Source organism: Alosa pseudoharengus, unplaced genomic scaffold, assembly GCF_046254945.1.
Source record: "Alosa pseudoharengus isolate Yale_2024_CS ecotype anadromous, Long Island Sound unplaced genomic scaffold, YU_APseudo_1.1 YU_APseudo_1.1_scf_10, whole genome shotgun sequence".
In the NCBI taxonomy this organism is placed as follows: Eukaryota; Metazoa; Chordata; class Actinopteri; order Clupeiformes; family Clupeidae; genus Alosa; species Alosa pseudoharengus.
This window is the reverse complement of record NW_027468565.1, coordinates 34,564,097-34,586,609: the sequence shown is the minus strand read 5'-3', so window position 1 is coordinate 34,586,609 and position 22,513 is coordinate 34,564,097. Positions and strand designations below refer to the sequence as shown.

The 22,513-nt window shown below is 42.8% G+C and overlaps 2 protein-coding genes across 5 annotated transcripts in view; one reads left to right on the top strand and one right to left on the bottom strand.

Moving 5' to 3' along the window:
• Nucleotides 1-191: 191 nt before the first annotated feature.
• Nucleotides 192-3,492, top strand: LOC143106484 (large ribosomal subunit protein uL15). Its single transcript, XM_076270766.1, has 5 exons — nt 192-269; nt 775-838; nt 953-1,028; nt 1,190-1,364; nt 3,312-3,492. Exons 1-5 carry the CDS (start codon nt 267-269, stop codon nt 3,438-3,440), a joined length of 447 nt encoding a protein of 148 aa, XP_076126881.1. The 5' UTR covers nt 192-266; the 3' UTR covers nt 3,441-3,492.
• Nucleotides 3,493-5,232: 1,740 nt separating this feature from the next.
• LOC143106438 (DENN domain-containing protein 2B-like) overlaps nt 5,233-22,513 on the bottom strand; it is a 26,995-nt gene continuing 9,714 nt past the window's right edge. For 3 of the 4 annotated variants that reach the window (XM_076270711.1, XM_076270725.1, XM_076270717.1), the window contains exons 7-20: nt 21,389-21,485; nt 21,025-21,069; nt 19,937-20,124; nt 19,169-19,278; nt 17,371-17,440; nt 16,632-16,709; nt 14,984-15,124; nt 14,112-14,260; nt 10,487-10,664; nt 8,383-8,424; nt 7,883-7,994; nt 6,900-7,139; nt 6,082-6,168; nt 5,233-5,797 (exon numbers count right to left, since the gene is read on the bottom strand). In XM_076270711.1, the coding sequence (XP_076126826.1) occupies nt 5,763-5,797; nt 6,082-6,168; nt 6,900-7,139; nt 7,883-7,994; nt 8,383-8,424; nt 10,487-10,664; nt 14,112-14,260; nt 14,984-15,124; nt 16,632-16,709; nt 17,371-17,440; nt 19,169-19,278; nt 19,937-20,124; nt 21,025-21,069; nt 21,389-21,485 (1,572 nt within the window). In that variant the 3' untranslated portion in view covers nt 5,233-5,762. The remainder of the gene's footprint in view (nt 5,798-6,081; nt 6,169-6,899; nt 7,140-7,882; nt 7,995-8,382; nt 8,425-10,486; nt 10,665-14,111; nt 14,261-14,983; nt 15,125-16,631; nt 16,710-17,370; nt 17,441-19,168; nt 19,279-19,936; nt 20,125-21,024; nt 21,070-21,388; nt 21,486-22,513) is intronic. The other variant, XM_076270733.1, reaches the window with a different exon arrangement.

Here is a 22,513-nt window from a genome sequence, read left to right as displayed (position 1 = left end):
TTGTTCGCGAGATTATGAAGTACACAAACAATCTGGAGTATAATTTATATATATAATTAATATAATTAATATAATTTTTTACGTGACAGTGTTCAGTTTCACCAGAGCCCTTATTAGACATTCTCTGGTTTCACAGTTTCAGCCGTCAGACATAAATTCATCCAACCAAAGCGTGGCGCTGTTGCATTTGGCTGAAGATAGACAGACAGTCTCGAACATTAACGCGAGAATTCCGTCTGCTCTCCCTCTCTCCGATTTCCTCCAAGATGGTGAGTATCATGAAGAAAACTTCCACCGGCGGTTTTTTAGAAAATCTATCGTCATCCAGTATTATTTTAGTCCATCAGTTTACTTGATGTAATCGGTTGGACAAAATGTCTTTAGTGCTTCTTTTACATGCTAGTATTTCATTACAATTCCCATGACAAATTGTATTTTGAGCCCAGCCTGAATGTCAGCATTTGTCTGGACCGTCCCTGCTCGATAACTCTGCTGTACTTATTTTGTGGTCTGTGGGTGGATATACACAAGTTGCAGTGTAGATTTAGCATGGCCTCTTTGGATTTTGTTATTATTATTATTGTACTGTACTACAGTTGGGGACTATCTGTACACTAACTATCGCATTCTTAGCCTAGAAGTCATTAGCTAACGCCGCTAACGTTAACCTACTTGATCATGTGTGAGGTGCCCAGAAAAGCACATCTCATGCATGTAGTGATGCTAATGTGTTCTTGTAAGTTAACATTGTTAATATGGGTGATATCGTTTTAGCCTACCAAGAAGACCAAGACCAGGAAGCTCCGTGGGCACGTCAGCCATGGACACGGCCGTATTGGTGAGTACCGTCGGCTAACGATAGGCACTAGGTGGCCAGATTGTGTTAAGTTCATTTTACCTATGATAAGACAAAACCCCAAGTAGCTAACCACCGTTTTTTTCCTGATGTCAGGTAAACACAGAAAGCATCCTGGAGGTCGTGGTAATGCTGGTGGCATGCATCATCATAGAATCAACTTCGACAAATAGTGAGTAACCGGTTCGAATATTGTACATTGCTTCAGATTGTTAACGTAAACACCAGAGGATAACCCTGATACTATAAACCAAAGCTGTGATTTTGGTGGTAGAATTTAGATGTCTGTTATGAGCCAGAAGTATGTGGTCAGACTTTCTTTTCAATTCCCAGCCATCCTGGGTACTTCGGTAAGGTGGGCATGAGGCATTACCACGTTAAGAGGAACACCACACACTGCCCAACGGTCAACCTGGACAAGCTGTGGACGCTGGTGAGCGAACAGACCCGTGTCAACTACAGCAAGAAGCCTGATGGCCCTGCTCCCATCATTGATGTGGTCCAAGCTGTAAGTATCTGAATGTCAGCTACGTTAGGCTACTACATACCTACTGGTCTGTTGTTGATTTTTTGTTATGAGGTCAAACCCTTTTGTCTGTTGTCAATCATCTACTGTGTTGAAGTCCTTTCCTGGAATTGCGCCTGGGAGTATTTTTTTGTTTTTGTTTCATTATTGTTATTAATACATTGGATAGAATGTCCCACAATCTCTGGTTGATTTTGTGGTGTTTTGCATGGGAGGTAAGGATGATGGATGTTATTGATTGAAGTTTGGGCTTTAACATATGTTGCTGCTTATTTCAGACAGACTTACAAGTATGTGATTTGTTGTCAAGTTGAGTTAGCTCCAGTACCTTAAAATATTCAGCGCATTGTGTTGCAACATCTAGATGTATTATCAGAAAGAGAGAATTTTTTTTATTTATATAACACTTTTCAAGCATTGAGCACAAAGTTCTTTACAGACAAACATGTAGTGCTTTTTCTATGCACAACAAAAGTGCTTCAGACACAAGAAACAAACAAACAAACAAATATTTAAGATGCCGAAGAAGTGGCGTACTCGCCAGCGTACCCTTGACTCAAGACAGACAACAGACAAATTAACAAATAATAGGAAAGTCCATGGGCAATGATGACTGCATGGCTACAGAGTAACCTGGTGGATTTGCTGGCTACAGACTAGCCTGGTGGATTTGCTGGCAGTCTCGAGTGCTCTTGAACAGACCCCACCCAGGCAACGCCATAGGGCAACGCTAGGCCGTCTTCAGGGCTCTGGAGGCGCCTGTCGGTCAGATGTCCTGAGTGATTTCTCTGGGCAAACAGACTCTGGAAAAGCTAGCCCGACTCCGTACGGTGGCAAAAGTAGCCAGCATAGCCCAGTAGCTTGGCGGACTTAGACAAGGCAAAGCACCACCTGTGTCCCAGAGCCAAGGTATCCCCAACCAGGTGCTGGAAGTGCAGTTCAGCAGGCAGTAGCAGTTAATCATGCCAGCGATGGATATCAGACCCAGTGCAGTCCAGTCTCAGCCTTGTTAAAGGACAGTAAAGGCAATGTATGAGCCAGTGTTTTTCACAAACCGTAGTATTGTAGCATTGTTACTAAGTAAATCCCAATATCTCATGTGCTGTACTTCAGGGCCGTTGCTTTTGGCGAGTGACTTCTACATTAATATTTAATTTCTTCCTTATTGGCTTCATTATGTGTGATTCTTCAGAGCTTTTGTCAGTGGTGATTGGTGATTTTTTTTCCATTTATTTCTCCCATAAATTGCTACTCAGTGAGTATGATCCTTGGGTGTGTCTTGGCTAAAGCGATAACAACTGTGGTTGTGGACCTACATTGTCGTGTAGATGCCTAGCATCACCTGATGTTCATTGAGAGTTTGACTTCAGTCTACTCACTACGTGTTTGTGTGTCTGGTTAGGTTTTTAGTTGATGTCTGTTTAAAAGCAAACTGACCACACAATGAAATGTTACAACAGTTAGGCTACCTCCGGCAATGGAAAAGGATAAATTACCAGTTTGTGCGATTTTCCCATGAGCGCCAGAGATGAGGTCTATAATATAAAGAAAAGCACCTTGTGCTGTTTGTAGCATCTTGTGACCCACTGAGCTTGAATATTCATTACAGAATTACCGAACATTCGATTTGTCCATCTCCATGTATAATCAGGTCTTGAGAAAATAGGTGAGGAGGTACGAGAAAATGGTGAAATGCCCTGTCATTACTTTGGGGGTTGACCAGCAAACTCTCTGGTTGCTGTATACTAGTGACACTACTACTCAATGTGCATGTAATGTAATTCTTTTCACACTGGAAGATTGCCACAATGCTGGTTGTATTGTAGCGTACATATAACATTTTAAGTATGATTTGTGTTGTTTGCTTGTAGTTAATCAGGGTTGCATTGGATGCTAATGGTAGTTCTCTCCCTCTCTCTCTCTCTGCAGGGCTACTTCAAGGTGCTGGGTAAAGGCAAGCTCCCCAAGCAGCCAGTCATCGTCAAGGCAAAGTTCTTCAGCCGCAGGGCTGAGGAGAAGATCAAAGAAGTAGGGGGCGCTTGTGTCCTGACTGCATAAGCACTCACTGCCTTTTTGTTTTTCAGGAATAAAAAATGTCGGAAAAAAGAAATGACTTTGTGTGTGTGGTTACTCTTATAAGCTAGGGTTATGCACAGTTGAATGATGTAATGGCCCTTTAAGACTGCTTCCATACAACACTAAAGAAAAAAACAACATTAAATGAGTTTCACTGAAATGGTTACTTAGAATAAAGTTGAAGTGTCAGTCAATGTATTCTGCATGGCTATTGCTACCGATATGAGAGCTCCTGGTTGCTATTAAGAATTTGGTTTAGCCAGGAGGTTAGAATGAAAGATGTTTACATTTTTGTTCAGTGTAACATTGTAGATCATTTCTTTTTTGGGGCAGCCGCGGACTACTGGTTAGCGCTTCGGACTTGTAACCGGAGGGTTGCCGGTTCGAACCCCGACCAGTAGGAAGCGGCTGAAGTGCCCTTGAGTAAGGCACCTAACCCCTCACTGCTCCCCGAGCGGCGCTGTTGTAGCAGGCAGCTCACTGCGCCGGGATTAGTGTGTGCTTCACCTCACTGTGTGCTGAGTGTGTTTCACTAATTCACGGATTGGGATAAATGCAGAGACCAAATTTCCCTCACGGGATCAAAAGAGTATATATATACTTATACATTTTGAAGGATTAACGTTGGCCAGACACAAACTACCATACAGGTTTCCCGCAGATCATGGAATTTTGATCAAGTCTATTCCAGACAGAAAACCAGGAGATCATTTTTTGAGCAAAGTCCTGTAATGCCAGAGAATTTTGTTGTAGCAGTTTAAAGCAGTGGTTTTCAAAGTGAGGGGAGGCCAGGGGGGCCTCAGCAAGTTGGAGGGAAAATTAAAAGCAACAAATAAATACATTTGAAAAACTTAAAGTGTAAATTACTATGAGGGTTGTTATACAATGCCATTATAATAATGTGAGGCATATCTTAACATTATATTTCCCATGATAATGACTGGGAATAATAGTAGAGTGATAGCTCTCATATAGCAGAAAGCCCCAAATACAATTTTTACACACTGGGTGCTCCATCGCAAAGTGCTTGTGGCTAAAATAATTATTAGGATTAGCTTAATGTATTTTTACATTTGCCGTAGTATTGTCGATGGGTTTAATAACACATCAAGGGGGTCCTTAGCCAGAACCTAATGGTATTTGGGGGGCCTTGTCGTGGAAAAGTTTGGGAACCCCTGGTTTAAACTTTACTTACCCAAATATATTAACACAAATATATTTCCATGCAGAATTAGTTTATATCTGGATATTAGCTTCACTGCTTGCTTGAACAGTTGTGGTTAGCCCAAACTTGTTTATTCAATGTCCATTTGTTCATCTCCCACTCTAAAAAAAAAAGTCGAAGATTCTTGAACGGTACGCGACTGCTCTGAAATCTTTGGTCAGTATATTGTACCATTTATGTCATTATGTATTGTCAGGGAAGTCATGGAATTTTACATTTGACTTAGAGTGGGAACATTGTATGAATTGCAACAAGGCCCCCTGAAAACATCAGGCTTCAATGATATAATCTGTGTTTCCACATTGTTGACATTGTGCCCGTCACTTTCCTGGGGAGAATGGCAGTGTAGGAGTGCATTCAGATGTGATTAAATTGATTGCTTCACAGGAAATTAATTCAGGATGCTGCGAGTAGGCTACTATGCTTTTCTAGAGTTTGGCAAAATGCAGGCACACCATGTTGGTATTTTTTTGTTTCTTCTCCTACTATGATTGCTCAAAGTTTTCACCTATTCCTGAAAGCAACGGCCCTGCAATGTTATTTGTTTGCATTCCTTTTATTGATTAGGCACAAACACTTCATGATGTTTGCCTTTTATGTACAGCAGCAACAATCCAAATATGCTTGCAAAACATTTTATTGTAAAAATCTTGTGGCCAACAAATAGCTTTCACTGCCTCTGAAAAATGAGTTCAAATTCTTTCTTGGAGTGTGTTGTAATATTGAGATATCAAGACATTATATGCCTCTGATTCCATTAAACAAACCCTCAGTTCAGTCTCTATATATTCCAATGTAATTAAAGGGAGCAAACAATTGGTACCTTCTGATATAATGCTTTTGATCTTTCTCCCCATTTAAAAGATGTGAGAACAAGACTTTGAACCCTTGCTTACAGGTCATGTTGTAATCTTAAACTTTTTGTAGTATTCATTGCTATAAGACTTATTCAAGATAAAAAAAAATCATTTACAGTTTCCAAACCAGTATAGACACTGTACAAGCATCATGTGTAAATGATAACATTTACAAAAGTAATCCAAATGAGGATGTAGTTGAACAATGTGCTTCTTTTGATGTCAGTTCTTTTTCTGCAGGAACTTAATTTTACTTCCTGTGGATTAAAAAAAAGAAAAGTTCAGTGCACATAACAAATGATTGTTAGAAATATATAACTTGAGGCTCATGTGTAGGTTCTCTATGATGGTTGGTTTGCATATAAAACTAATTCAAGGATGGATAGATAGAATTTAAGAGGTGCAAAGGATTCTCCTTGATTACTGCTGATCGAGAGGCATTTCAAAATTTGGAAACATGAAGACAGCCTTCAAGAAAGACACTTTCAGAGCTCACTTTATGTACCCTTGTGTAGTTTCCTGGAGTGGTTTAGTAACTCACCCAATCCTCTGAAGAACCTGTTGACTCCACCTTGCTCTGTCTCAGGGAGTTCATCAAGGTACTGTTCCACACGCACCTCAAACAGACCTGCAGGGAAAGCGCAGAGTGCAGATCAACCATTTAAAATATTAAACCTTGAATATGAAGCAACATGTCATTTCAAGTACACAGGCTACAAGCTGAGAATATTCTATCTTTCTACGAAGGCTTTAACATTTTTAAAAACATTGTTAAGTCTCCACCAGGAGGCAGTCACATGCCATAATCTCAAGACAACTTTTTAGGACCATTTTGATCAACAGTTGATAAAATAGTGATTGCATGTTTATGTATGCAACACTAAGTTAGTAACATGGGCATAGAATGTTAACATGGGTATAGAAATGATGATAGATGATAAATTATTTATTAATTATTTACATATTGCTTAATTCAGATACAGGGTAAAACAAAAGAAATGTGTTGAATAATTAAGTTCACAATGACATTGTAAGTAATCAATATTATGGTTTTGGCTTGGGAGACTTAACACAAGCTGGTTAGAATCAGCAGAACCACCATAGGGTTCAGGTGCCCAATTCAGATATGTAAACAATGGATCAACAAGACCAGCGGATACCCACACCATGAAATTAATTTAAAAAAATTCCAGAAGCTGACAAGTAGCCAAAAGAGTCAGGCTTAAGAGTCCAGTCAACTCAACCATGGTCCTTTACAGTTGACATGAAGACAGTCACAGACGGATGGCAGTCAAATTGGCTTCAGGTTAGCTTGGAGTATTGACCAAGGTCAAAGGTCGTCGGTGACAGGTGTCTAACCTTTGGCACGGCTGGTGCGGAGCTCCTGGTCCTGGATGAAGCCATGGAACATCTGCGACTCCATAAAGACGCCAAGGAAGCGCCGGACACTGCGTGAGGCCACTGCCTTGCGGAAGGCGTCTCGTTGGAAGAGGCGCTCACCACCGGCCGCGTGTGTCATGAAGAGCGGAAAGTGGCCCACCGTCTCCAGGAAGAAGCGGATGAACGCCTCTGACACCACGCTGTTCAGGGAATGACTGTCTGTAGGACAGAGCATCAACTCAACACATGACACTGGTCACTCATTGGTTAAAGACCCTTTCAATCTGTTCCTAGAGGAATTCTGGTTGAAACGTTCAAAACCAATGCAGATACTTTGAAATGAAAAAGAACCAGACTTTAGTGTAATGCTCTACAAAATGTTGACTTTAAAACTTAAAACCAAGTTACCAGCTCAACGTTGTTTTCGGTGCCACTGGAAATGCCTTAGGAACGCACATGTTTGTTCATGCAGTTGAAAGGGTCTATAGATTTAAACCAGTTACTATGACAGACAGTGTTTTTTTTTTCTTTGACATCACAGACTAATGGGCACTCGTGGGTGTGTTCAAATACATTGGGAGCTAGAGTGTGTAGACGATTATTGTTTTTGTTTTGTTTTGTTTTTCAAATCTCTGTCCAGTGCCCGATTAAAGAAAGCTTCTTTGAGTGTGCATGTGTTTCTTTTTCACTGTCCTCTCTCTAATCCTGATGGTAGAACAACCACTGAAGTCTGCTGCTGTGGAGGCAACTTGGAATAGTAATAAAACAAAAACGACAGTCCCAGGGCCTTCAACTGAACGAGTCTGAGGTCAGGGATCTCAGTATGTGGTCTAAAGATGAAGTAAGCGACCAAAAGCTCTTCATTCTACACAGTCAGATATTTTCACTGCGACAAAATGAGTTAGGATAGACATGTAATTCTGACAAGCAATGTTGTATTTGTGCCGTCATGGTTGTCCTACCATCCTCAGACTCGCTGTCAGAATCCTGGCCAATGAGGTCATCCCTCTGCTCTAGAGCCTGCTCCAGAGCAGCTTGGAGTTTCCTTGGCAACAGTGTTGCTTCGTCATCTATCTAATGAAAACCACAGAAGAGGAAAACTGGGTTACCATGGTTTTCCCAGACAGAGTGTTTTGGGATAACAGAGGACAAACTATTTCCTTTCTGAGCAGTGTTTCATTTGTAGACTCTGGGAACCCTGAGTCCAAGAGACAAATGAGAACTCGAACATCTTGTCAATTAAATATAACACAGTTACAAGTAGGTCATTATGCAGATATTTAAATAAATACTACTTAAAGATATGTTTTTAAATTATATTGATCTAAGAAGTATATACTCAAAATTCAAAGGTGACTACCGTAATTTCCCAAGTAGCCGAGGTTTATACATTGATTTAACTTACACAGAAAATTACTGTGTAAAACATGTGATAGAACATGTCTTTTGGTGTAGTATTTACCTGTCTAATAAACCGGTCTGATCGCAAGTCCACCATCAAAGTCTGTAACCAAACAAGGAAGAGGAGAAATCACCCATTTCTGACATTGGACACTCACACATGGAATGGATTATTCACATTTTACAACCATGAAATCACAAAAGTTGATAAGATGCACAAATATGGATTCACAGCCTTCACATTTCTGAAACTGATTAACAACAAAAGAAAGAGGATGACAGACATCAGATTAGTGAAATTACATCCAGAACATTAAATATGTCTGCACACATAACTGCACAAAGAGCCAGTGCTCACTGGCTGTGAAAGCACATACTCAAGGCATTACTGAAGGGTTAAACTCAAAGGACTCGTTTAATGTTGGACGTCATCCACAGAGCCACGTTAACTAGCAGCTGTGAGCTGTGGCGTTGAAAGCCGCTGAACTTCCCAGCTCCGCTCCTAGGACAGGATGCCCTGCAAACTTGTTTATTGGGGTCCACAAGTGAGCAGTTCAACAACCTCGGGAGGCACTTTGTTTCTGCTGGAAATAAAATTAATTTCCGGAACAAACACTCTCCGGGACGTGCTGGAACGTCGCCCGCCTCCAGCTTATTTTGGATGTTGTGCTGTTTTCCCAAATGGCTTCAGCACCCCCCCCCCCCCCCAACTCCCCCCTGGAGGTGGGGTATGTGGGGGGAGGAGGGGTGTGGGGGTCACGCCGGTGCCGGCCCTCAGCGTCCCTCCCTGGGGTGCTGTAGTTCATGGCTTCTCTCAGAGGCTGACCTGACCATCTGCCAACCTCTGGAGCAAACCCTGGATCTCTCGCTCACTGCTACAGCGCAGCACAGCACAGCACAGCACATCCCGCTAGCTTACACAACAGCCGTTACACAACTTTGCTGGGCTCTAATACTCTGGATTGAGCATTGCTCTGGCAATGGTATCATCAGGCCAGTGGAATGTGAATCAAAGAGGAATGCATGAGAGTGGAGATATGAATATGGACAAAATACACACACACACACACACACACACACACACACACTATGCATATGTGCAAAACATACACAAACATGTACATGTATATAAGTTATCTACATACTACACACACAAATAACACACATAAATTTTTTTTACAAATGTACACATGCCCTACATATAAGCCTATCTATACACACAGTATTTACATATTCACTCACTCAGTATAAACACGCACGCACGCACGCACACACACACGCACGCACGCACGCACGCACACACACACACACGCACGCACGCACGCACACACGCACGCACACACACACACACACACACACACACACACACACACACACACACACACACACACAGGGCATGATGGAGCAGCAGTAATGTCACTGACTGACAATCGGTTGACCCAGGTTTGATTCCTGTTGTTTTGATTCTGAGATGCTTTGGATACTTTAACTTAAAAAGTGAGTCAGCGATTGTGCAGGAAGTCGCATTTGTTTATGTTTATGTTTATATTTAAATGTATTAACAGACGCTTTTTCCCCAAAACACATGTAGGCTACATTACACGTCAAAAAAGGGTTGTTCCACCGCGCTTCTGAAGTCATGACTGGAGCTTCACGGGAGAGGACCGATCATGTAGAGAAGGAGAAGGTTCACCAGAGCACACAGAGATGGCTTTAAAATTCTTTTATCATGGTGCACAGCAATCGACTAACATTTCGACACGTCTCATCTGTCTTCGTGTCTTCGCCAGTGTCCATTGAGACATGCCGAAACGTTAGTCGATTGCTGTGCACCATGATAAAAGAAATTTAAAGCCTAAATCTCTGTGTGCTCCAGTGAACCTTCTCCTTCTCTACACATACATTATATTTTAACCAAGGACCAAATGAAACACACGAGGGAGGTAGTTCACCCCAGGCTGCTCCCACTTTGTTTGTTACCACTTTTCCGAGCCTGGGCTGCCTACAGAGACTGTTTTTTTTTTTTTTACAGTGTACTCATGGAACGGGCAGCTAGCGTGTCGTGAGGAGATGATTGCTGAATGTGACATAAAAATGTTATGGACTTGAAATCGCGTATGACCGCTGACTGCACCTTTAACTTGAATACACATACACAGACTGACCTCCTCGAGTGGCATCTCTTTAAGGCGTGGCAGGGAGCTGGAGAGGAGACCCACCAGGAAGGGCGTGGGGCAGCACACCATGTCCAGCATGGGTGCGGGCAGGACGGGGATGAAGGTGTGCTGCCAGGAGAACGGGTACAGCAGTGCCACCACAGCATGGGCACAGCTCGACAGGGTACTGCAGAGGGGCAAGGAAGGAAGGAGCAAAAGGTGTCAATGTCAATGGATCCATGCCAGATCTGGGCCAGCTGGTGAAAGCATAGACTGTGTATATATATATATATATATATATATATATATATATATATATATATATATATATATATATATATATATTTCCCTCACAGGATCAAGAGTATATATACTTATACTTACTTATATATATATATATATATATAGTCTATGGGTGAAAGTGTACTGCTAGCATAGCAGGGTTAGATATGATCATCTGAATATCCCCACACAAGTTTAACTTCCACACAATGTGTGTGTGCACATTTGTATTTCTCCACACTTCTCCTGTAGAGTAGGTAACAGGGCATGCGTGTGACAGGGGTTAGTTCCCACTCAGGGGTCAGGGGTCAGGGACTCCCTCACTTTGTATGTTGCCTCCACTTCTGCCCTCACAACAGACGTGTGTGGAGCTTTATTGACATGTTTATTTCTTTTGCCTTACGTTTCATATTTGCCACTTCTTTGTCATGCATTTCGTCCCCTTAGAATTATAGGGTTCTATCTACGTTCTGAGTAGTTCTGAGATATTGAGCTTCAAAGTCTTAGAATTCCATAGAGTTATACTGCTAAGTGGAACAAACCTCATCAGATATAATGTTCAAAAATGTATACAACTACAAGAAACACCTCACCTCATCTTCTTAAGGTGTCACAGAATAAGAATATGTAAATAACTCAATTTTGACAAAAATGTCAGATAGAACCTTATAATTCTAAGGGGACGATTTCTATGAGAATGGTCTTATTGTATTGTGCATCTTATGTATGAGTTATATTGTTTTATTTCTATGCATGAGTCTAGTCGGTGCACATTGTAAGATTTTCTCAGCTGCAGGTGTAGTTAGCTAACTAATTAGGGTTCAATTGATTGCTGGTTGCTAGCAGATTAATGTTGTTTTATCGAATGTAAATGCATAGTATTTTGAAGTGGTTTACCTATTTTACTTGGCAGGAGCTGTACACGAATGGCTGGCTTGCTCAGTGCCTGATGTTTATTTTATTTTTCTTCACATCAGAGAGTAATTAAGCACTGTAGATGTGTGCACACAGATGCAGACACTTTTACTTTTTCAAAGTTTACGCTGTAGAAGCGAGGTAACTTTATTAACATGCTCTCCATTCCAAATTCTTCTACCCACAATTCCCTTAAACCCCTTAACGTCATCTCCTGTAGATAGGATTTAGGGATGGTTGCCAGTTCAACCATCAACATAATCTACAAACACGGTAACCCAGTCCCAGAGCTGTTGCATCATTCCCACACCACACAACACAGAGAGTACGAAGGAGGGGAGAGACCTCCACTGTTACACCAGGGTAAAGCAAAGTCAGTAGTACCACTGCTTCATAGGGTGGTGATAAGGGCAGAAGACATAAAGCATTATTGAGTAAGCAGATTCATACCCAATCGGGGTCGGATGCTGGAGTCAGAGGCTATCTGCCACTGAAAGTGTGCTGCCATGGAAAGAGCAGCAGCATCAGTGTGTGTAGATACAGCTTAACTGGGTACCAGAGAGGGGCAGAAGGAAGAAAATGTCAAGTCAGCAGAATCATGCCCCCTCAGGTGTCTAAATCAGTGAACATAACTGGAGAGGGTACTGAAAGGGGCAAAGGGAAAGATATGCAGGGACAGTCAAGTCGGCATGCCAGACCTGTAGACAGAAGCTATCTGCAGCTGATGAGGGGACTGCCAAAAAACAAAATGTGGATCCTGATCCAGACATGGATAATCATGTAGGAGGGCCAAGATATGGTGACCCTACCATGTACTCTATGCACATCTGAAGTAGGCAGACCATAAATCGGACCAGTACTTTTTAATTTATAAGTGAGAGGACATATCACTAGCGCATGGGCACAGCAAGGCAAGTTATAGGGACAGCACAGAACGCAATATGATTGATGCTATTAATTTACCTTATTCATTTAGCAGATGTTTTTTCCAAATGCTCTTCTGAACAAAGTCCACTGGGTGCTGAATCCTTATTGTGGCGTAATGAATGGATAGAAAAAGGACAGCACTCACAGATATGAAATCACCATTATCCCATTAATGACCATTATCATGCTGAAAAATAACTTTTGGCTCGAAACATCCATGGGGTGATTAAAAGTTTTTTAAGGAACTGTGAGTGCTGTCCTTTTTCTATACATATATTGTCCCTGGAGCAACTCAGGGAGGGTAAGTGCCTTGCTCAAGGGCACAACAGTGGAAGCTGGGATTTGAACCCACAACTACCAGTAATCATAGTTTCAGGGCTGGACTGGGGCCACAGGAATCTGCAATGTTGGGTTCAGCAGGAGTCTCTCCGGACAGATGAGTATCCACATCACATAGCTGAATTCTATTAGCATGAGGAAGATGCCAGTTCCTCCAGGACTTAGAGATCTTTTGTTTTCAGTGCAATATTACCACCAGAGTCAAAGAATCTGCATTATTTGTGATTGATTAATTTCTGCATTAGTTGTGATCGAGCATTAGATTTAAACTCAAAATCACCGCAATTTTAACCACAAATTTTGAGAATTCCTACTCCTACAAATTGGCTACAACAATCACAACAAACCCCTTCCAGTTCCTGATGGTACTGATTAAATGTAGACAGCTGTATCATCTCATGGCTCTGCATTGACAGTCCCCAGTCAGCCTCTCTGCGCCCAGAGCCAGGAACGAAGAATGGAGAAGGTTTGTGCGATGTGAATGTCCTCTGGACAGTCGCTTCAGACACAAAGATGAAATATTCCTACCTCTGACTGAGCAAACATCTGTGCACGCTCAGCAGTCTCTCATTTGTTTTCTCTTCCTTAGCAACGATGAGGAAATCACTTATACATTCTGAGCGGTCTGTCTTTTTTTAATACGTCGGGGAGGCCCTGATATGATTATACTGTATGATGGAGAGATCTATGGCCATCTCTGAGTGCCATGTGGGGTTGTGATGTTTGTTTGGTGTAATTCATATGAACATTATGCTGTTATGGGATCTGTATGGGGGAAACCTGCACTGAGGGAGTGACTCCAGCAATTCAACAGTTGCTGGATGTTTGGACACAGCGTGATATGATTTGCCTCATCATCTATTCAATTTGAAATACATTTAGATGAAATGATGAATGATTAGACTAACTGCATACATTGCACAATAGATCATTCAGAAAAAGTTTGTCATAATGTTGGCCCTAACTGGAAAGACATTTAGCATATGTCTAAATACTATGTTTACATCACCTTCGCTTTAAGTTTGGATTTACAGGAGAGGAAATGTAACTCACAGCATCTATTCTTAGTTCTTAGTTCTTAGTTAGCTATTAGATACTGGTATTGATTGGGCCCTGTTTTGGCCCACACCTGGTTCTGACTCGGGTGTAATCCAGTTCTAAGCTTCCTCACCTGAGTTTGTCGGCTACGAACACAACCCTGCGCTCGAGCAGCAGCGAGGCAAAGATGCGTACGATCTGAGGCACACTCAGGCAGCTGAACAGACTCTGCAGGTCGACATGCTCCAGACGACAGTCCGCTGGACGCTGCAGTTCCATCACCTTGGGCACACAGATATTCACAGACATATTAACACACACACACACACACACACACACACATGTAGTATGTATGTATGTGTGTGTGTGTGTGTGTGTGTGTGTGTGTGTGTGTGTGTGCGCGCACGCGCGCGTGTGTGTGTGTAAATGGAAGCATGTGTAATGGGGGTGTGAGTGTGGGTGTATGTGTGGTTTGTGAGGGCAATAATGGGTACGGTTAGAGGGCCTTGAGGAGAGGCTGGCTTTGCCGTGGGCTCAGTGTATTCTGCTGAAGTCGTGGGCAGAAGCCACAGTCACTCTCCCTAGGCCTGGGATGGAGGAGTGCAGAGGCTGGGCTCGGTTGAGCTTTTCTGTGTTCATTTACTACTCTGCTTTCTCTAAAGCTGTACACTAATGTTAACATAAACATCCTGTTATGCCACAATTAGCTACCTTTGATAGTCGAGCAGATTCGCTCAAAGTATTATGTTCAGACGTATGAGAACATATGTCTCATTAAATAAGCCTAATCATTAACGAGTGCATGAGTCTAGGTCACCGGCTACACTCTCTCGGATGTAACCTCTACTTCATGAGTCAATTCTATCTCACTTTACCAAATCACAAGGGAAGCCATGTTTAAATTACTAATAGGAAAAATCTAAGAATAACTGGGTCAGTTGTTCATTCATTTCTGGATTTATACTACAAATAAACGAGAGTTCCAGGTTTCGTCCGAACACTTACCTCATTTCCTGTTCCAGGCAGGAAGGTCTTGACTCGGATGGTCTTGCCAGGGGCTGGGAAGGGTGACTCCATCAAGCTTCTCATGAAAGGGTAGACCAGAGCAGCGGATATCTCCCTGCGTCTCTCCACCTCGTCTAAGATCTGACAGAACACCAGAGGTGAACATAGGCGAATGTTTGCGAACACTTTCAAAACAATTTCAGGAGTTATTTCTCCACAAACATGTTGGGAGTTGGACAGAGAGTTACCGTTGAGATTGAATGTTTGAACAAAATCATTCAAATGTATCTGTTCAGACAAACATGTTTTCCACGAACGTTCGCCTCTGTTCAGGGAATATGAACGAACTTCAGCATTTTCATAAACAACAAGAGCACGGCCAGCATCACAACGACCATTGTCATTAGATCACTGTGTAGTAATTATATAATTTGCCATCATCAGGACCACCAAAATCTTCATCTACATAATCATCACTGTGTTTATCATGGTTATGGCATTTTGCAGATGCCCTTTCTCCAAAGCAATCATGAATATACTGTAAATGTAAGCATCTTCATGAGTACAATAACCACCACCATCATCAACTTCATTAACATTTTCATCTTCATAGACATCAAACAAAAAAGCATAATCACCACCAAACATCATCTGCTTCATATCGTCATCTTCCATCTCCTCCTCCTCCTAATCATCATCATCATCATCAACATAGCATCCGACACCAGTAATCATTACTTGAGGTGAACGATAGCACCTTTGCATACACAACCAAACTGGTATCACCAATCAGTAGGCAAAATTTCAATTATTGAGTGCACTGCCACTCACATGAAGGACAGTTGTGAGGCCAGATATTGGCAGTATTTATTCCTCAAAAAAGCCTGAGTTTAACCTCCATGTTGTTTTGTTTTTAAAGATCACATTCCTCACATCACACACTTCCACTGCTCTTGGGAAAGAATGGCCTACCGACTTCTCAAATAAGCAGTGCTATGAAATCACTTCAGATGCTTTCAGATATCCTTGGTTATTAAAATGTTAGTAAACACAATGAGGGCTTATCATAAACTGACTAAGAACATCTGTGTTCTCTTCCGCTAAGCCAGCACTGTAGCAATAAACCCACTTTGCTGTTTTGCATTGTTTTGGCAAAGTCAACAATGCTTACAAAATAACCAGTTAAATACTTTTAATTTCATGATTCTTGAGACCACTGTCATAGATCTGATGTGAAGTTATGTATACAGATTTAGGGGGTCGAGAGTCTATTAAAAGGTACTTCACCATATATCTCTGTCCGTGTAGACATACTCTGGCTGGTAAGATAAATATGCTGTTCGAGTCTAAACTCCAATCTGGAGGTGCTTCTCCCTCTCCGCTCTCGTATGTAAACACATTCCCAGGGTGCAGAGGGGAGTGGGAAAGTCCCGTCCGGCCAGGCGGAGCAGAGCGGAGTCTGATCCCATCCAGGGCCCATCATTCCCACTCACAATCTGTCATTCCCGCAGTGGTCAGAGCAAAGCGGAGCAGGAATATTGATTCCACATGTGTGGGGGTGGGATGGGTGGTGGTGGAGTGTGTGTATGTGTGTGTGTGTGTGTGTGTGTGTAAGGGAGGGGTGATGGGGGGGGGGGGGGGGATTCACCTTGGAGAAGAGATCAAAACATCCCAGACGACTGATCACACAGTAAACTTCAGGCAATCGTGGAGCCGAACCACTGGGCTAGAGAGAGAATGGGAGAGAGAGAGAGAGAGAGAGAGAGAGAGGAAGAGAGAATAAAACAGAGAGGGAGAGACAAAAAAGAGGAAGTGAGGACAGTTATAGTTACAGAGTACAGGGGGATAGAAACAGCTCAAAGGGGATGATTAAACATGAACATACTGCAGTTATTCTCCCTCCTGCTGCCTTATCCTCACTCTCTCACTCCCACTCTTTCACCCCCTCTCTCACACTATCTATCCATCCATCTCTCTCTCTCTTGCTTTTCTCTCTCTCTCTCTCTCGCTCTCTCTCTCTCTTTCACACACACACACACACACAAACACACACACACAAATACACACATACAGACGCACAGATGCAAACATACAGTTCATATCAGTACCATTCCCTGGAAGCGGATGCTGGTAATAAACAACAGTCAGAGAGGCTTGATAAAAGCAGATGAATTACTATAGAGAGATCGTCTCTGTTTTCCTTTAGGGATTATAGGATGAGGCTCTCTCCCGATATCGCTAAAACAATATCCCTCCTCTCTAATCATGTGACCGCATCCGTAGTCACCACCCGCATATTTAGGCTCCGCGAAAAAAGCATACATGAGGCCACAGAAATAAACACGGGCCAACCCCACATGAGGGACTAGAAGCTCCCAACCACTCACCAGCAGACGTCTGCAGTACCCGAATCGCCTGCCGCCATCCTCACCCGTCAACATGAAGGAGAAACTCTCACTAAGGGGAACAGAAACAAATCTTAATCATGTAACAGTTAGCAGAACATATGATACTCTACAATAAATAGTATCTCTCTCTATGGTATATTGTAAGACAAAAATGCCACGATGAATGTATGTAATGTATCACTGGCCAAAGTCATCAAGCAATAATCTGTCAAATGGTTGTTTGCTGAAACGGAGTACCAAGTGATAGATGACAGTTATCAATCCCTCTCCACAGTCACCACATTTAATCCCATAATAACAACACAGTCACCAGTTTTAATCCCATAGTAACAACACAGTCACCACCTTTAATCGCACAGTAACAACACAGTCCCCACCATTAAATCCCATTGCAATGACACACTCACCACCTTTAATCCCATAAAGACAACACAGTCACCACCTTTAATCCCATAGTAACAATACAGTCACCACCTTTAATTCCATAGTAACAACACAGTCCCCACCTTTAATCCCATAGCAATAACACACTCACCACCTTGAATACCATAGCAACAACACAGTTCCCACCTTTAATCCTATAATAACAACACACTCACCATCTTTAATATCATGGCAACAACACACTCACCACCTTTAGTCCCAGTAACATGATCCCATAATAACAACACAGTCACCAGTTTTAATCCCATAGTAACAACACAGTCACCACCTTTAATCGCACAGTAACAACACAGTCCCCACCATTAAATCCCATTGCAATGACACACTCACCACCTTTAATCCCATAAAGACAACACAGTCACCACCTTTAATCCCATAGTAACAATACAGTCACCACCTTTAATTCCATAGTAACAACACAGTCCCCACCTTTAATCCCATAGCAACAACACACTCACCACCTTGAATACCATAGCAACAACACAGTTCCCACCTTTAATCCTATAATAACAACACACTCACCATCTTTAATATCATGGCAACAACACACTCACCACCTTTAGTCCCAGTAACAACACAGTCACAACCTTTAATCCCATAGCAACAACACAGTCACCACCTTTAATCCCGTAGTAACAACACACTCACTACCTTTAAAGGGACACCAGGCAAGCCTGATGCTTTTTCTCTATGAAACTCCCTCTCGCTCATTCTGAAGCTCTTTTCCTTTTTTTGCATCTTCCGTCAAGGGTTTTCGCTGCTTCTTCGCCGGCTCTGCCATTATACACACGTTTGCAACAAAAGCGTTTCGTTAGCCTGCCTCTGTGCTGTAAACTGCTCCTGCTTCGGTCGGCGGGTACGATACACTGAGCTTGCAAGCGGGATATTCTGCCTACAGGCAGTAGGGGCGGGCGAGAGAGTCTCCATTCGCCCTGTAATGAGTAATTTAACCATATACCGATTTACGAAGATGAGTAATTAACACAAAAACGTTGCCTGGTGTCCCTTTAATCCCATAGCAACAACACAGTCACCACCTTTAATCCCGTAATAACAACACAGTCACCACTTTCAATCCCATGGTAACAACGCAGGTAAGGTCATACATACACTTGCCCTATTTGCTGGGCTGGTCATATGTGGTCCCACCTGCGTAGCTGACCATAACTGCTGGTCATGTCCTACACATATGTAATGCTGGTCATACCTGCAGCTCTGATCGTAACCAATATACAGTATGCTGGTCATATCTGCTGGTCATACTGTACTCCACAGGTTGTGACTGTTACACTGGTCCAACATATACTGGTTGTAACTGGTATGCTGGCCATACCTGTTGTATTGGGAGACAGGGCACCAGTCCTTGGCATCTGGGAAGCAGAACTGGGGTATGGCTTTGAGTCGCTGCTCTGCTTCCCTCATCTGTTTGGTTGGACGATCCAGCTGTGGGGCATCATGGGAATTTTACTCTACAGAACCCTTTCATCTCTCACCTTCCATCCTCTTTCACCTACTTTCACAAACGTCTTGTCTTATTACTCCTCATGGGAAGGAATGAACACATTTTGTCATAGTCGGTATTGGGTTTGATACTGTCTAATATATTTGCACTACACTGAATATAGCTATTGTTTTATTATCATTAAAATTATTGGCAGGAGACATTTTATGTGAGAGTGTTTATTATGGCTATCCAACTAATTCATTGTGTTATTTATGATTGTTTGACTTGCTTGCTTGAATCCCTATGGTCCTCCTTCGGTGGCTTTCTTACATTGAAAGCTTAAAAAACAAAATAAATAAATAAATGCTGACTTGGCTAGTCATAACGATTCTTGTAGTAGTACTAGCAGAGAGGGTTGAAGCAGAAAGGGTTGAGGTTAGTAATCAAGGATCTTTGGTACTAGTTGTCATTATAGTAGCTGTTGTTCAGTGTATGTCTTATATGTCTTATATGATGTAATTGTTGCCACTGTAGCAGTTGTTGTGATATGATGCCTATAGTAGTAGTTATTCTAATAGATGCTATGACACAACACTGTGTACTGTAGTTGTTGTGACACAATGCAGTGTACCATAGTTGTGATACAGTGCTGTGTACCTTGGGGAACTGGTAGGAGACCTCTGGGGTGTAGGAGCTCTTCCCCGGCCTCTTCTTCAGCGACACGACCAGGAAGTGCTCAAAGAGCTCCCTCCTCTCCTGCCACTGCAGTAGCTGCAGCTCCAGAGTGCGGTAGCTGGGGGACCGCCGCAGCAGAGACTGCAGCCGCAACAGCCTCTGGATGTGCACTGCAAAAAGAGAGGGAGGGAGAAAGAGGGGGGAGAGAGAGAGAGAGAGAGAGGTGAAGGGAAATAGGGCAATAGAGAAAAGAGAAAGAGGAGGCAGAAAGACAGAGATGAGAGAGAGAGAGAGAGAGAGAGAGAGAATTATTTGAGAATGAGAAAGACAGGGCAAGAAAAAAAAAGGAGACATATATATCTCATAGCATGGAATTCATGAGTACAACAATAGCAGCTTTCTTTCAGGAGTGGCAGAGCTGGCTTTGACATTACACTCTAGTTGAAGTTTGAAGTTAGGAGGAGTGAGAGTGAATTGGGGAGAAAAAAAGAGAGAGAGAAGGTTGAGAGAGGGAAAGATGGAAACTGTGAGGGGGGGGGGGGGTGGCAAAAGGGACATACAGCGAAGGCCCAGACAGAGTAAGAGACAGCCACAGCTTCCACAAGTTCCTGGAAAAGAATCTAATGATGTGTAACATCTTTTTGCACTTACAGGTTAGTTTAGTTTTTCTTGATTTGCATGGAATCGTTTTGTTTTTCTTTAATTTTTGATTATTTTTCATTGTTATCACACATTGTGTGTGTGTGTGTGTGTGGACAAGTCTGTTTCTTTGTTCATTCTGTCTCCTACTCTGTACTTTGGCAATGGTGTACAAAATTATGGTCAAGCCCATAAAGAGAGACAGAGCGTGAGAGAAAAAAGGAAAGAAGGAAGGCAGAGGGAGAAAGAATGAAAGAGAGGGGGATGAAGGAGGAGAAACAAGAGAGTTGATGTAGAGGGCAAAGGAGGGTAAATGGTTTCATACAAAATGCTTCCACTAAACACACTGCCCACACAATTAGAGTTTTTGTCTTTTATTGTTTAGCATGATTTCGGTCCAGAGGACCATGATGCAATGCATGATTACTCACCATTAAAGCGGTCATCTGAGTCACTCTCACTCCCACTGTTATCTTCTGTAAACTCAGACAAAAAACAACAACAACAACACATACATATAATCAATAGACTACAAGGCGGAAGTGAGAACAGCACAGATAGAGATCAAAAGGGTCCCATAAAAGATGAATGCAAATATCGTTTACTCAACCACCATAAGAGTTAAAGAGGAGCTAAAAGAGTGCCATAAAGTGGTATGGTACGGATCGGTTGTTTTGGCAACCCTTCGAAAATTCTGACCTTGGAAACCCGAATAATTGTGTACTGTACTATACCGAACTGAACCGTACCACTCGGTGGAAACGAGCCACAAGTGAAGTCTACCCCTTCCCATACCTCTGACGGAGGAGATGTCTGTGTTGGACACTGAGAGCTTCTTTAGTCTCCTCTTCCCTCTCTTGCTGCGGTAGATGGAGCCGATCCGCTGGACCAGCTGTGCATACAATCAGATGGACAGAAAGAGAGAATGAGTATGTGTTTATGAGGGGGAGACAGAGAGAGCAGGAGGGAGAGAGGGAATGAGAGGGAGAGAGAGAGAGAGAGCAGGGGGAGAGGGGGAGAGAGGGAGACAGAGAGAGAGAGAGAGCAGGAAGGACAGAGGGAATGAGAGGGAGAGAGGGAGACAGAGAGAGCAGGAGGGAGAGAGGGAATGAGAGGGAGAGAGGGAGAGAGAGAGCAGGGGGAGAGGGGGAGAGAGGGAGACAGAGAGAGAGAGAGCAGGAAGGAGAGAGGGAATGAGAGGGAGACAGAGAGAGCAGGAGGGAGAGAGGGAATGATAGGGAGAGAGGGAGACAGAGAGAGAGAGCAGGGGGAGAGAGGGAGAGAGAGAGAGCAGGACGGAGAGAGGGAATGATAGGGAGACAGAGAGAGAGCAGGAGGAGAGAGAGAGAGTAAAAGTGGGAAGAGTTAGAGTGAGAAAGAGACTGAGTGAACAGGGAGAGAGAGAGAGAAAAAAGATAGATAATAGGTGTGTGAGTGTGTCTGTGTGTATGTATGTGTGTGTGTGTGTGTGTATATACTGTGTGAGTGTGTGTGTGGGGGAGGGGGAGTGAACGAGAAAAAAAAAGAAGAAAGTATAAGAGTGAAATTGAGTGGGCTGAGGGAGAGTGAAAACGAGAGAGAATCTGTGTGTGTGTGTGTGTGTGTGTGTGTGTGTGTGTGTGTGTGTGTGTGTGTGTGTGTGTGTGTGTGTTAGTTACAGACAGAGCGGGGGGGAGAAAGGGAAACATAGAAACAGCAAGAGGAGTGAGAGAGTAGAGAGCAAAGGTGAACAAAAAGGCAGAGCAAGAGAGTGGACAGAGAGAGAGAGAGAGAATGAGTAAGTGCGTATATGATAGAGAGATAGGAAAAGGGGGAGAGGGAGAGAGTAAGAAAAGAGTGATAGAAGAGGGAGAGTGAGAGGCAGCTGTTCAGACTCAGTCTGGTTCACCATTGGGGAATATCAGTTCTTTTCACCCCTCA

Excerpts from the sequence above, each read along its gene's own strand:
- LOC143106484 (XM_076270766.1), top strand. Across the intron at positions 1,029-1,189 it reads AGAATCAACTTCGACAAATA|CCATCCTGGGTACTTCGGTA; the intron begins GTGAGTAACCGG and ends TTCAATTCCCAG. Across the intron at positions 1,365-3,311 it reads TCATTGATGTGGTCCAAGCT|GGCTACTTCAAGGTGCTGGG; the intron begins GTAAGTATCTGA and ends CTCTCTCTGCAG.